Raw genomic sequence first — 15538 nt, forward strand, 5'->3', positions numbered from 1 at the left:
TTTGCTTTGTCTTATCGTTTATCTGGGCTGAGTCTAACTAGGGCTATGTATAAATATTATAAAATATGATTTTATATTTTATTTATTTAAATCACATCCATATGTTTGCTTAGATAAGTTCTTTATTCTTAAAGTTGTTTGCTTTTGTTTAAAGAAGAGGTTGGAAAACAAAGGTAGATGTCAATGTTTGAATTCATTCTAGGGAGTGGCAATGTTACAGTCTTCTCTTTTTGGCATGTTGTTTCAGGAAACATGTAACTATTTTAATCCAGACTAAGTCCCGTGGTTGTACCGCTTTCAAAATCTTCAACTTGATTCAATTAACTAAAGGTAATGTGACCAGTTTGTATCAGTCCAAAGTTGTCATGGCAGACTGTGCTACTTTTGTAAATTTCTGTATGAAAGAGATCTCTGTAAATATCCAGGAGAAAAAAGGTTCATTACTGTTGGGAATCAAATGTATATCTAACATGTCTACAGTCGCCCTCCTGGTTATGTGTCAACTGAATGATGCAGCTTTTCTCCATGTAGTCCTACACGACGCAAATCGGGCATTTCAGTGAATTTTGCCTTCACACAGGCAAGTAGCCTTGCACTTTTCCTTGAGCAATTCGTGTTCACAGCCAGCTGTTTTCTTCAAGGAATCACAGTTACTGAGGAGATCTTCATACTCGCAAGTATTGGCTGTAACAAAACAGACGAGTTAACATCATTATCGTTTTCCTCAGTAGCAACAAAGCAATCCACACATTCCAAGTGTACACACGAGGCAGTAAGACTGGATAAGCAAGTCAGGGTCGCTTACACCACGAAGGGCCTTTTGCTTCTTGAGGGACATACGAGGTGCCTTAGCTGAGTGCACCGATCAACTCACCACTTTTTATTTTGAACTTGGTGATGTGTTTCTAAAGTGAATTGACCTACTTTGCTCCCTTAGCAAAGAGTGTGAAACGAAAATACCTGTAGACTCTAACGTGGGACATACCAGTCACACAGAGCTATTTAAATTTAAATTATTTGAAATTAGGTGAAATTAAAAATTTGGTTCCTTAATCTTACTAGCCATGGTGTTCAAAGACCGCTTGAGACCAGCAGCTACTGGGAAGCTAGTCTGGTTACAAACACTGGCTATTCGACACCTTGTCTCTCAGCCCTGTCCATTGTTCCTCATTCATTTTGCAGTAAATGCAGTCAAGACATTCAGTTTCTTTATTTGGCTTCACTGAGTCTTAGTTGTGGCATGTGGGATCTAGTTCCCTGACCAGGGAACGAACCCAGGCCCCCTGCACAGGGAGGTTGGAGTCTTAGCCACTGGGCTACCAGGAAAGTCCCTCCGTTTCTTTTTAATTCATGCTTTTCAACAGTTTTCTAACTGAATTCCATCCAGTAGTTTCTACACACCATTGCTAGAAAGCTCTTTATAAAACATCATTCTGACTTTGTCACTCTTTTGTTGAAAACCTTTGAATTGTGTGCTTATTGCTAATAGGATAAATTCCAAGCTCCTTAGCAAATATAGCACTCAGTAGAGGTAGAGATATTCCACATTTTTCTAAGTTGATATTTTTCCTCTAGTTGATTTATAGTTCTGACATCATCAATATTCTGAATTCTAGTTCTACAATTCAGTAAGAAAGAATGTGGACTATAGATGAATTCATTTGAAGGTAAAAATCTCAGAGAATATGCCAACTCTACTGTTTGTAATAATTTTAATAAAAGTATCCCAACTATAAAAAGCCAACAGCTATTTTTGTTTCAGATCATGACAACTTTAGAAATGACATTTATAACATTTATTTTATTCCTTCCCTTTCAACAATATGTTCATGGACTCTATGAATCAATATCAAGTACAGGTTGGATTTTGTCATTAAAAATGTGCATATAATCATGATTAAATTATAGGACTGTGATCATTTATTATGTTAATCACCATGCTTCCAATTATACTATAGGAAAAAAAAATGCTAAATCATCATGAGGGGACTCATTTGCACAAAAAGAAATATTTAGTTTGTTTGTGTAGACTGAGCCATAATGTGGTCTCACATCTTTAAATTTATACATTTTGCTCTTTCAAAATACAATCTTTGGTGTAATGGTATTAATGTTGATAAAATAAATAGCTATTAATGAGTTCTCCATGGTCACAAAAACAAATGAATGCTAGATGTTTCATTTCATCTTACATGTGGAAATATAGGCATACCTCATTTTTTAAAAAATTAAAAAAATTTTTTTTATTTTTTTCATTTATTTTTATTAGTTGGAGGCTAATCACTCTACAACATTGTAGTGGGTTTTGTCATACATTGACATGAATCAGCCATGGAGTCACATGCATTCCCCATCCCGATCCCCCCTCCCACCCCCCTCTCCACCCGACTCCCCTGGGTCCTCCCAGTGCACCAGGCCCGAGCACCCGCCTCATGCATCCAACCTGGGCTGGTGATCTGCTTCACTATAAATAGCATACATGTTTCAATGCTGTTCCCTCAAAACATCCCACCCTCGCCCTCTCCCACAGAATCCAAAAGTCTGCTCTGCACATCTGTGTCTCCTCTTCTGCCCTGCATATAGGGTTATCATTATCATCTTTCTAAATTCCATATATATGTGTTAGTATGCTGTAATGTTCTTTATCTTTCTGGCTTACTTCACTCTGTATCATGGGCTCCAGTTTCATCCATCTCATTAGAACTGATTCAAATGAATTCTTTTTAACGGCTGAGTAATATTTCATGGTGTATATGTACCACAGCTTCCTTATCCATTCGTCTGCTGATGGGCATCTAGGTTGCTTCCATGTCCTGGCTATTATAAACAGTGCTGCGATGAACATTGGGGTGCACGTGTCTCTTTCAGATCTGGTTTCCTCAGTGTGGCATACTTCATTTTATTGCATTTCACTTTATTGTGCTTTGCAGATATTGTGTTTTGTTTTTTAAAAATTGAAGGTTTGTGGTGACCCTGCATCAAGCTAATCTATTAGAGTCATTTTTCTGAAAGTACTATTTATGTTAACTTAAGTACCTTGGTTTTAGACATAATACTATTTCACACTTAATAGACTACAGGATAGTGTAAAATGGTTTTTATGTGCACTGAGAAACCCCCAAATGTGTGTGACTTTCTGTAGAGTTAGTTCTTTCTTGTGAGGTATGTCTGTACTCTTTTCATTGCAAAGAATACGAAGGTTATTGAAGTGTGTAAAATATTTACTTACACTCTATTGAGTAATCGTTTTGTCTTTTGCATAAAGACATTATTTAAATTTGTTAGGAGATTTCTTAATCCATAAAAAGAAAATTAAATACCAATTCTTTGTTTTTAATTAAAAAAATGTTTTTGAACCACTCTGTGTGGCATGTAGGATCTGAGTTTCTTAACCAGGGATCAAACCCATGTCTCCTGCATTGGAAGCATGGAGTCTTAACCACTAGACCACCACGGAAGTCCCTAAATATGAATTCCTGACCATAATACAAGGTAATCGTTTCAAACTTACTGCATAATCCATTGTCACAGTTACCAGGGCAACTGCTACAAGGCGTTCCTTGTTGGTAAGGGGTGTTCTTTTTACTCACGTTATTACCACTGCAATTTAAAACACACAATGTTAAATATTTTTCACTTTGCTGTTTGGTTGTCAAGAGCAACATCAACCACTTAATGTATGTTATTAAATGTTTTTAGTTATGTTAACAAAACTGAAAAATTACAATTCCCAACATGTAGATAATTTAGATAACATCCAAGTTAAGGAGACACTTCACACACACTGACCCATCTACTTGACTCGAATTCTTCAGGCTGAGCAACTAAGTTGGCATAATTAGTTTAAAGCTTTCAGAGTAAGTTTTTGTGGCAACACACTTTTCATCTCCCAGTTGTTGTTTAGTAGCTAAGTTGTGTCTGACTCTTTGTGACTCTGTGGACGGTAGCTTGCCAGGCTCCTCTGCCCATGAGATTTCCCAGGCAAGAATACTAGAGTGGGTAGCCTTTCCCTTCTCCAGGGAGTCTTTTCAACCCAGAGACTGAACCCAGGTCTCCTGCATTGCAGGCAGATTCTTTACCATTGAGCCACCAGGGAAGTCTCAGTCAAACTGGTAAGGCTGCTCACCTCAATGAGCTGACTAGGAGTAAATACATCCCTTACAGAGCCAGGGGAAGGCCCTGGTGGTAGGGGGTTGCAGTATGAAAAAGAATACTCAATGTTACAATATAACTTTATATTAAAAGAGGATAAATACCATAATTTCTCCCCTATGAACTAAGGACAACAAAACTCCCATATATATATCACATTAAATATACATATATTTGATTTCTAGATGATGTTCTGGTATTTAAGTGGTTTATGATGTGTATGTCTGTGGGCCTGAAAAGCTAGGGAAGGCTTGTGAGTTTCCAGAGGTGGTATGTGAGAGATTTTTATATCTACTAAAAAAAGAACATCCATTTTAAAAGTTTTGATAAATACCAATGTCCTGGGTATAATCAATTACAGTGACTAACTTGTAATTCACTGATGATCATTATCCTATTGACTGTTTATGTAATTCACTGAAAAATACACAGGAATCCAAATCTCAGCAGTGTCGAGGGAGTCAGGGGCCCAAGGCAATGTATCTGCATCTCAGTCTCCCTGCACAGAACACGGCAGGATGCAAGGTGGTGGCCCTTGGGGAAATTATGACACAGATACAAAAGTGTTCCAGAGATTCTCTCACACCTGCTTTTCCTCGTTATTCACACCAACTCTCACTTCAGATGCCTGGCTCTAAATGCTTCGTCTCTCACAGCCAGGCAGTGAGTTTGGATACATTCTCCATCTTTCTGCCCATTTCTATGTGGTCCTTGTATGTATCAGCCCACATGTCTTCTTCAGGAGGACCTGCTCTGTATGTAGGTGCAGATTCATTGTCTCCAGGGGAGGAGGTCAGTTCAGCATCTTCTTAGGCCTCAACTGTCCTTCTCCAAATGACCTACCAATTCTTTCTATTAATACTAAACTCCGATAGGTGTTTGCAGGAAAATGACTTTGGAGGCCATATGCCTCAAACAGGAAGCTCATGTGTCTGGTCACCTATGGTGGTTTAGTCTCTAAGTCATGGCTTTGACTCTTGTGACCCCCCCCCCCCCCATGGACTGTAGCACCCCCCACCCCCAACTCCTCTGTCCATGGGATTTTCCAGGCAATAATACTGGAGTGGGTTGCCATTTCCTTCTCCACGGGATCTTCTTGACCCAGGGATTGAACCCAGGTATCCTGCATTGCAGGTGGTCTCCTGCATTGCAGGCAGATTCTTTACCAACTGAGCTACCTATAGTATCAAGTAAATCCTGTAGGAGGCTTGGTTTTGGGGACCCCCTGCCTATAGTAGTAAAGAATTCCAAGGTTTAAAAGAAAGCAAGACTAACAGATATCTTAAGGTTAGGTCTTCAATGTGTTTGTAGGCTTTGTTCTGGATAACTTCAAACATTTTGCTTACTGAAAAGCATGTTTCCTGCTATAAAGACATTAAGGATTGTTCATTGTGGAGTTTTTCGTGAAAACTTCTGAGAAACAAAAGCTTAAGCTGTTACCTTTTTTGGGACTCTGAAATGTATTAAAGATCTTTTGAAAAATCTTTGAGACCCCAAAGAATGAATCATTTCTAATGATAATAACATGCATGGCTTTTAAGATAGGTAGGAGTTAGAACATTTTAGCAGAAAGGGCTGGAATCACAATTTACTATCCTTTATTTTCTACTCCACTACTACCTCTTGCTTAGCCTACAAGCTTTCACCTTCTTAAGATGTAAAATTAGCAAGAATTAATGACACCAAATTAAAGAATTATACAACACGTGCTCAAGGAATAACCTTGAGCTCCAGGGAAAGGGAATTGAGAGAAAAGACATCAACTCATAACTGAGGAAAGTGTTTTAGGAACAGAGAACTTGATCTCTTCTCTGGTAAGTTGAATGTATATCATTTTAAAAAGCCTTTCCCAAAATTTATTCCTTCCCTTTATTGAAATAGGCTTTTAATTTTGATTGGTTAAATATGAGTATTTTAAAATATTAAATTGCCAATGAATTATTGGTATAAAGTTTAAAGTGTATACTTACGCAGGACAGTATTGACAAACATAGTAGTATTTTAGACTCTCTTGATTGGGACAGTAGGCAATTCCACATCCAACACGGAAAGATGAATACCAGACAAGCTACAAATCCATAAGGGAATACAAGAGAGTACATTAAAGAAGGGGTAAATGTTAAAATGCAAATAACAGCAAATGCCTTCCGGAAATGTTTAAACTACTGAAACAAAGTCACAAACTTTACAAATATTAAATTTCACGTACATTCACTATCTTATCCATTTCTAGTGCTGGAAAAATACAGCATGTACTTCCCTGCTAAGAATTTTGCCAACCATGGTAAAAATGGTGTGAAATGAAATACCAGCCAGATGCCAGGATCCTATTATACTCAAGCTCTTCTCCGAAACTGAAGAGTGGAGTTGGTCATCATCTGGAGAGGCCTCCTCTGTTAGGGCACTTGTGGCCGAAGTATTTCAATTGCCCTGCTCACCTGAGTGTAATGTCCAACAACTGCGCTGGCGCTCTTTGGTCCCGCACCATAGACAAAATCATGGCGCTCGTCAAACCAGCTTTGGATTGCATCTGACCAGGCGGTAGGGTCACTCGACATGTATAGATTCTCACCACATTTTGTGCCTAAGGAGGAACAGATCATCATGAAGATAGCAACAAAGCATGCCGTGGCAAGAGAAGTCAGCTATATGAACACAAGAATGCTACCTTCCAACTCTGCCTGTACGTTCTAACTATATGTTCTAACATTAAGAAAGGACTTCCATTCCTAATCAATTACCAAGGTAAAAAGAAGACAGATCTACCTAGCCCACTGAGACTGGTCACAACATGTAACCTTTGAATAGGTTGAGAAGACTTTATTCTAACAAGGACCTACTGTATAGCACAGGGAACGATCCTCAATATCCTGTAATAACTTACAATGGGAGAGAATGTGAAAAAAAAAAAGAACACATATATTTATATATCTGTATATTTGAATCACTTTAATGTACATCTGAAACTAACACAACATTGTAAATCAACTTTATTTCAATAAAAATTAAAATGAAACAAATCCTTCTCCTTTTGGGTTGTCAAAGATGCATTCTTTTTCATGCTAAATCCTTTATATGTATGCTGTGTGTGCTTTCGGCTTTGTATTGTTAAGCTTGAGTAAGGCAGCAACAATTTCTATTATTTCTTTCCTTTTACACTCAGTAGGGATTTTTCACATATAAGAGCTAGTGTAAATATTTATGATTATGATTTGTGTAAACTTCGGGGAAGAAAAGATTATAGGCAGTCTTTTTTTTTTCCTTTTTGGCTGTGCCACAGGGCATGTGGGAATTTAGTTCTCCAAACAGGGATTGAACCCAAGCCCCCCTACATTGGAAGCTCAGAGTGTTAACCACCAGGGAAGTCCCCAGCAGACAGACTTTAAGACCTCTAATCAAGAGGCAACTGACAACAGGAGGAAGACAACTTTCAGAACTTGTTGATCTTTCCTTAATCAATAAATCATACCGTCTCAAAGCCAAACCCTCCTCAGGGAGTTAGGGAGGAAGGACTTTGCAGAAGCTCTCATCGGCAGAATGTTGGGACAGGAAGCTTTGGCCTCTCCTACCCCCAACAGACACACTGACTCAGCAACAATTCATGAACTGATTGCCCTCCTGAGAAATCAAGAAACAAATTTTAAGGCTTCATACTCTGAAGGATATACAGCCAGACTCCCTGAAGTCTGTAGCGAAATTGGAAAACCCTCTTGCAAGAGTCCCTACCCTCAGCACAGTGCCATATGATCAGAAGAGACTCCCTAGCTTCCAGGTTCTCCCAGGGGAGGGAAGGAGTTGGTTCATGGGTCCCACAATCCAAATTTTGCAAGGGCACGCCCCACAAGGCTGGCTTCTGTCTTGCTAGTGTTGGAGCTCTGATAGTCTGGTAAAAAGGGAGATGGTGACCGGGCTGATAGATCCCATAACTCCTCCTGGGTCAGCGCCAGAGCAAACATGAAAAATCTTAGCTCTGAGCTTTACCCTGGGCGGTAGAGTTGATCAAGGTGTACAGTGCTCCAATTTCTCTGGGGTTACCCAAAGAACTGGCACCTTCCTTGCCAGTCCTGGAGCAGTGTCTTGCTCCCTGGGGGAGAACAGAGTTGGCAATTTGGATTGAGAGATATCATAACCCTTTTCTACAGCTCAGCACAGGTAAGCAGAAAAAGACCTCAACTTCCTGCTTCTCCCTGGGGAGGGAAGGAGTTGGTTTGGTTATCTGATGCCACACATTTTCCAGAGGCTGCCTGAAGAACTGCCTCCTGACTTGCCTGTTTTGGAATGCTAAGAAGATCTAGCATAAACTCACTGTCTGGGGCTAGTAAGAACAGAGACAGAGATTTGGGCTGGCGGTTGCCATAACTTCCCTTCTTCGCTCAGCACAGAGTGAGCAAATAAAATACCCTAGTGGCTAGCCTCTATCCGGGGAGAGAAAGAATTGGATGGAATGTCCAGAAATCCATTTTTTTTATTTTTCTGGGAGCTTCCTGAGGAAATGACTGAGACTCTTTTCTGACCACAACGGACTTGAAGAGGCATTTTTCCAAAGATAATGTACAAATGGCCAATAGGTATATGCAAAGGGACTCAAAAGTCAGTAATCATCAGGAAAATGCAGATCAAAACCACAGTGAAATACATAACCTTACCCCCACTGTCAAGATGTTATAAAAAAAAAAAATACAGAACGTGATAGTGAGGATGTGGAGAAATTGGAATCCTTGTATATTCTGTTGGTGAGAATGTAAAATGGTATAGCTGCTGTGAGAAACAGTACGGAGCTTCCTCAAAAAATTAAAAGTAGAACTATCAAACGATCCAGCAGTCCTGAGTTTGAGTATTTATCCACAAGAACTGAAATCAGGATCTTGAGATATTTGCACTGTTATGTTCATTGCAGCACTATTCATGACAGCCAAGATGTGGAAACAATCTAAGGGTCCACCAACAGATGAATGGGTAAACGAAATGTGGTCTATACATACAATGGGCTATCATTCATCCTTAGAAAAGAAGGAAATTCTGCAACATGCAACAACATGGATGAGCCCTGAGAACATTATGCTAAGTGAAACCACCTAGTCACAGAAAGACAACTAGTGCCCGATTCCATCACTGTGAAGTATCTCACAGAATCTAGAAGTGGCATGGGGGCTGCTGGGCTTGGGGGAAGGGAGAATGGGGAGTTACTAAACAATGGGCAGAAACTTTCAGGGAAGCTAGATGGCTAAGTTCTAGATACCTGATGGACAACAAAGCATCTGTAGTTAACAATATTGGATTATACACTTAAGCATTTCTTAAGAGAGTAGATCACATGTTGAATCTTTACTATCATAATATCTTTTTTAAAAACTGAAAAAACGTGTTCTTACCACAAAAAATAATTTGAAAAGAAATAAGTGCCTTGTAGTCCAGAAAATTTTCCCTAACTTTTTTAGCCCTCATTTAATATTTACATTTTGGTAACTTGAAATAACAATGTCTGTGTGCTGCTTAAAGAGAGTATAAAATGTTTGTGAATATCTCCTTTAACAGGGAAAGACAGAAACTAAGAATCTAACAGTAGACTTGCGTTTTTAAGGCCATTTGTTCCAATAGTCTACTGAATGCAGTCACTTCTTGTAATTTCATCATAATGCTTGCATCCAACAATATAAACAATAATAATTCTGCTGAAATAATAGGTAAGCTATTCACTGCTTTTATTTATTTATTTATTCTTTTTTAATTTATTTTTTTATTCACTTCTTTTAAACTGGGCTTGTCTATGTACATATCATGCTTGATAATGTAAAATATTTTATGTAATGTTTATGCATACCAGTTTTTTTTCTTCCATGGTTTTTATGATCCTTGATATGTCTTATAATTTTTTTGAGTCTATTATTCTATACATTATAGGCACATAGTCTATATGAAATATTTGATAGTTTGTCATCAGAAGTTTAAAAAATGAATCAACACACCCAAAATATCGATCCTGATTTTAAAAGCTTATATATTTTTGGTGTAAAATTTAGGAACAATTCAACATATTTTAATACATTTTGGGAATGCAAAATAAATGGATTTCAAAACACCAAACAGCTACACAAAAAAGGCAAAGGGTGAGAAATTAGGAAGCCTGGTTAATTTTCCAATGTATGATACTCTTTCCTGTTATGTTTTTGCATAATATATTCCTTCACATCCTTATTTTTTAGTCTTGAAAATTGGAAAAATGATTCTGCATGACCTCTTTACCATGAGCTAGTCAAAGAAATAAATGAGCTGCTTAAGAAATAAATCTGCATAATGGAAACAATCAACAAACACAATATAGCACTTTTTTGTGTACCGGTACATACCTAGTACTAGTATGTATCTCTCTATATACAGACACTTTATTTTAAAGATACAGCCATATATTTATTTGCAAAGTCTTCTTAGTACAATGCCCCAGAGTGGTCTATCCTATTATTTGTCCAGTATTTTATTTGTTCATTTATTCAGCAAACATGTATTGATTTACGTACTGATCTTTCGTTCATCTGGATTGCTGTGTTCCAAAGAGCACTTGTTTGCCCACTTCTGGGCATTTGCTGTCACTTCTCTGCTCCATTCCTAAACGTCCCAAGAAAATCAAAATACACAAAGATTAAACTCCAATGAAGTACACGCTTTAAAATCTGATTGGTACGCTGATTTTGCACTACTTTAAAACTTCTGTAGATGTGCTAGGTTGGCCAGAAAGTTATATTATCATCTAAGTTATAATATTATCTAATTGTCATTGGTATTAAAATATCTTTTTATTTGCATATGTGTGTCTTTATCTGCCCCAGTGCCAGTTACCACACAAAGACAAGTCCCCAGGTGATATATTTAATGAGAGAAACACCTAAGATAATACAATATTATCTGACTATGATAGCATAGCAGCGACACCTAAGATCTTTTAGTAATGGTGCTACTCTTAATGCTAATTAACATGTGAGGGAGTGTAACTACATTTCAATAGTAATAAGCAGACCCAGGTTATTGCCAATTTCATTTGTAGCCCACTGTGTCCATATGGGAGAGGACAGTTTTTATGGACTATTTCCTGGGAAATGGGCTGTTATAATATTCACCCTAAAAGGCATTAATCCTGAAAGATAAATTTCTTTATTTTTGACTGAGGAAGATAGTGAACAAAAGAAATGTAATGACTTCACATTTGATGTCTGAAGATTTGGCTTCTGGGTCTGCATTCCCAATTTTATTGCCTTATAACTTTGACAAGCTATTTAAACATTATAAAGGGAAACTCATTTCTGCCCTGCCCATGACACAGCTAAATGAAATAAAAATAGAGACAGAAATTTGTAAACCACAAAATTTTTAAGACAGGCCAGTTACCAGCTGCCTATTCTTACCAACTCTGGTTCACACTACTTTCTTATATTACTGCTTCTTACCATCTTTAGCATGTTGCTGGCAGGTGGAGAGACTGATTTCCTTAGTTCATTGTGTTTATTTACAATTTCTCTTTGGACTTCAGCTTGAGTGGTTATCAGAGCAGTAAAGGATGGATCCTAAAGGAAAATAAAAATAAGGTTATTTTTTAATTGCATTTAAGAGGGAAATAAAAAATTTTTAATTGCATTTAAGAGGCAATAAGTTAATTTAAGGAACCAGGGATTAATTTACAAAATGTTCCATTCAGGACACTGTGAATTGGTAAGCATTGTCAATGAACTGAGCCAAAGCCACAACAAATAGGAAAGAGAGAGTTTGAAGCTTTGAGAATGGGGATGTAATTCATGTCATGACAAATTAAAAACTCTTTTTGAGGCCACAAACACCAATTTCGAGTTTCTGGGGAACTCTCAATATGATTTTTCTCAATATATGAGTGATAATGCTTTATAGTATTTTATAATTTGCCTACAAAGGCATATAACAGGAACATTAAGACAGATTTATCCACATGCTGCAACAGGGGGATAAGAGTGGGACTCAAGAATCACCCTGTACTTTAAGGGTAGGTTTGTCCTGACATGGTATCGGTTCTTAGGGAAGGAATGTCTTTAGATTAAGAATGTTTAGGTTCAGTCAAAGTGCATTCTATATTCTGGTAAAATGATTCTGCTCTGTAGATTTTATGGAGTCACTCAAAAGACCCTCTTAAAAAAATCTCCAAGGCCATTTGGAGGAAGCAAAGCCATCCAATCAGTATACCATTCCTGGCCATGTTCCTTTTAGTAACAGAAATATAATTGATAAGGTATTAAACCAGGTGCAGATATTCTTGGTGTATCATTGTGTGTGTGTGCTGGGGGAGGGTTGAGTCCTAAAGCTGGAGGTGGAGTAGGGTATGTGAATTGTTCCCACAAGGTCTAGCAATTGGATAGCCTAAATTTACAAAAAAGGCTGATACTACATGAGCATGAATAAAATTTTGAAGTGTAAATCTGAACAGATGGGGTCCTTTGTTGATTTTCCCTTGACACCTTGGGATAAGTTATTCTCTGCTCCTCTAGTATTGAGTCCCATCACTTCAGTTCAGTTCAGTCAGTAATGACCAACTCTTTGAGACCCTATGGACTGCAGCACACCAGGCGTCCCTGTCCATCACCAACTCCCAGAGTTTACTCAAACTCATGTTCATTGAGTCGTTGACGCCATTAAACCATCTCATCCTCTGTTGTCCCCTTCTTCTGCCTTCAATCTTTCCCAGGTTTAGGGTCTTTTCCAATGAGTCAGCTCTTTGCATCAGGTGGCCAAAGTACTGGAGCTTCAGCTTCAGCATCAGTCCTTCCAATGAATATTCAGGACTGATTACCTTTAGGATGGACTGGTTGGATCTCCTTGCAGTCCAAGGACTCTCAGGAGTCTTCTCCAACACCACAGTTCAAAAGCATCAATTCTTTGGTGCTCAGTTTTCTTTATAGTCCAACTCTCACATCCATACATGACTACTGGAAAAACCATAACTTTGACTAGGTGGACCTTTGTTGGCAAAGTAATGTCTCTGCTTTTTAGTTTGCTGTCTAGGCTTGTCATAGCTTTTCTTGCAAGGAGCAAGCGTCTTTTAATTTCATGGCTGCAGTCACTATCTGCAGTGATTTTGGAACCACTCTCCACCTGACCCCCAAAAGAAAAAGTCTGTCACTCTTTCCATTGTTTCCCACCTATTTGCTATGAAGTGATGGGACCAGACGCCATAATCTTAGTTTTCTGAATGTTGAGTTTTAAGCCAACTTTTCACTCTTCTCTTTCACTTTCATCAAGAGGCTCTTTAGTACTTCTTCACTCTCTGCCATAAGGGTGGTGTCATCTGCATATCTGAGGTTATTAATATTTCTTCTGGCAATCTTGATTCCAGCTTGTGCTTCCTCCAGCTCAGCATTTCGCATGATGTACTCTGCATATAAGCTAAATTAGCATGGTGACAATATACAGCCTTGACATACTCCTTCCCCAATTTGGAACCAGTCTGTTGTTCCATGTCTGATTCTGTTGCTTCTTGACATGTATACAGATTTCTCAGGAGGCAGGTAAAGTGGTCTGGTATTCCCATCTCTTGAAGAATTTTCCACAGTTTGTTGTGATCCACACGGTCTAAGGCTTTGATGTAGTCAACAAAGCAGAAGTAGATGTTTTTCTGAAACTCATTTGCTTTTTTCAATGATCCAACGGATGTTGGCAATTTGACCTCTGGTTCCTCTGCCTTTTCTAAATCCAGCTTGAACATCTGGAAGTTCTTGGTTCATGTACTATTGAAGCTTGACTTGGAGAATTTTGAGCATTACTTTGCTAGTGTGTGAGATAAAAGTTATGACCAACTTAGACAGCATATTAAAAAGCAGAAACATTACTTTGCCAACAAAGGTCCATCTAGTCAAGGCTCTGGTTTTCCCAGTAGTCATGTATGGATGTGAGAGTTGGACTACAAAGAAAGCTGAGTGCCCAAGAATTGATGCTTTTGAACTGTGGTGTTGGAGAAGACTCTTGAGAGTCCCTTGGACTGCAACGAGATCTAACTAGTCCATCCTAAAGGAAATCAGTCCTGGGTGTTCATTGGAAGGACTGATGTTGAAGCTAAAGCTCCAATACTTTGGCCACCTGATGGAAAGAACTGACTCATTGGAAAAGACCCTGATGCTGGGAAAGATTGAGAGCAGGAGGAGAAGGGGACAAAAGAGGATGAGATGGTTGGATGGCATCACTGACTCAATGGACATGGGTTTTGGTGGCCTCCAGGAGTTGGTGTTGGACAGGGAGGCTTGGCGTGCTGTGGTTCATGGGGTCGCAAAGAGTTGGACATGACTGAGTGACTGAACTGAACTGAGATGAGTGCAACTGTGTAGCAGTTTGAACATTCTTAGGCACTGAGTCCCCTCAAAGCTCTGCAAATACTGTGAACATGGGTCTGACTACATTTTATCATCATCATCTCATCATGCGTCTATTTCTCCTGTCTGCTTATTATGTTCCTAAGGACAGGGACCAATACTGAATGAAAAATGAATCCAATGACACGTGTCTTTAAAAGAGACATAGAGGAGAAGGTGATGTGAAGATGGAGGCAGAGATTGCAGTGATGCAGCCACAAGTCAAGGACACCAAGGACTGGTAGAAACCACCAGAAGCTAGGAGACACCGAACAGACTTCCTCTTTGATCCTCCAGAGGGAGCATGGCCCTGCTGATACCCGGATTTCACACTTCTGGCTTTCAGAACTGTGAGAGAATAAATTTCTATGTGCAAAGCCACCAAAATTGTGTTAATTTCTTTACAACAACCCTAAAGACCTACTACATTAATTTTCCAGATCATTTCATCATGTACTCAATATAAAAATACTGAACTATTTTTCTTTTTTCAAAAATACTAAATCTTTGAAATTTGGTCTGTCTTTTATCTTGTTATGGAAAAGTCACATTTCAAGTTTTCACAATAGCCTTGTGTGACTGACAGCATCCTTAAACTTTCATCTAGATAATTAAGTTCTTTGAGCTATGAGTGGGTACTCTGATGTACCAGACACTCACTTTTTCCACTCTCCACTTTCCACTTTTTGCACATCCCAAAGAGTTCTGGAAATATTTTTGATTTTAACGTTACCTTTCCTTCGGTGGGGAAAGATGGAAGCAGCACAGCGGTCAGGAACAGCACCACGGGGAGTAAAGCCATAGCTAGGAAGTGAGTCAGAGGGAACACAGATCTGCATCAAAACATGTAGTACAGGGGCCTCTAAGATGGGAGAACGAATGTAATGATATTGGTTATTTCAACTGAGCTGTGATTCCCAAAGTCATAAGTAATGTAAGAAGAGAGAATTACCATACGGTGCAAGAAGAATCAGTAGACCCACCCCTGCCTCTGATAGAAACGATAAGTTGTAGAACTTGACTTGAAT

The 15538-nt window shown here is 38.7% G+C and overlaps 1 protein-coding gene across 1 annotated transcript; it reads right to left on the reverse strand.

The window, feature by feature from the left end:
• Window positions 1-478: 478 nt before the first annotated feature.
• On the reverse strand, window positions 479-15327 carry CRISP2 (cysteine rich secretory protein 2). Its single transcript, XM_061146104.1, has 7 exons — window positions 15244-15327; window positions 11592-11708; window positions 10668-10755; window positions 6591-6736; window positions 6123-6220; window positions 3512-3600; window positions 479-684 (listed from the first exon to the last, which is right to left on the reverse strand). The coding sequence occupies exons 1-7, from the start codon at window positions 15310-15312 to the stop codon at window positions 557-559; spliced, it is 735 nt and encodes a 244-aa protein (XP_061002087.1). The 5' UTR covers window positions 15313-15327; the 3' UTR covers window positions 479-556.
• Between the last annotated feature and the right edge of the window lie 211 nt (window positions 15328-15538).

The sequence above is a fragment of the Dama dama genome, chromosome 7 (genome assembly GCF_033118175.1).
Source record: "Dama dama isolate Ldn47 chromosome 7, ASM3311817v1, whole genome shotgun sequence".
In the NCBI taxonomy this organism is placed as follows: domain Eukaryota; kingdom Metazoa; phylum Chordata; class Mammalia; order Artiodactyla; family Cervidae; genus Dama; species Dama dama.

Bases quoted from the DNA above. Each gene is read 5' to 3' on its own strand.
- CRISP2 (XM_061146104.1), bottom strand. From the start codon at position 15,312: ATGGCTTTACTCCCCGTGGTGCTGTTCCTGACCGCTGTGCTGCTTCCA. The intron at 3,601-6,122 runs GTAAGTATACAC...TTTAAATTGCAG, and splicing joins GTTTGTCAATACTGTCCTGC to TGGTAATAACGTGAGTAAAA. The intron at 685-3,511 runs GTAAGTTTGAAA...GTTTTGTTACAG, and splicing joins CTGTGACAATGGATTATGCA to CCAATACTTGCGAGTATGAA.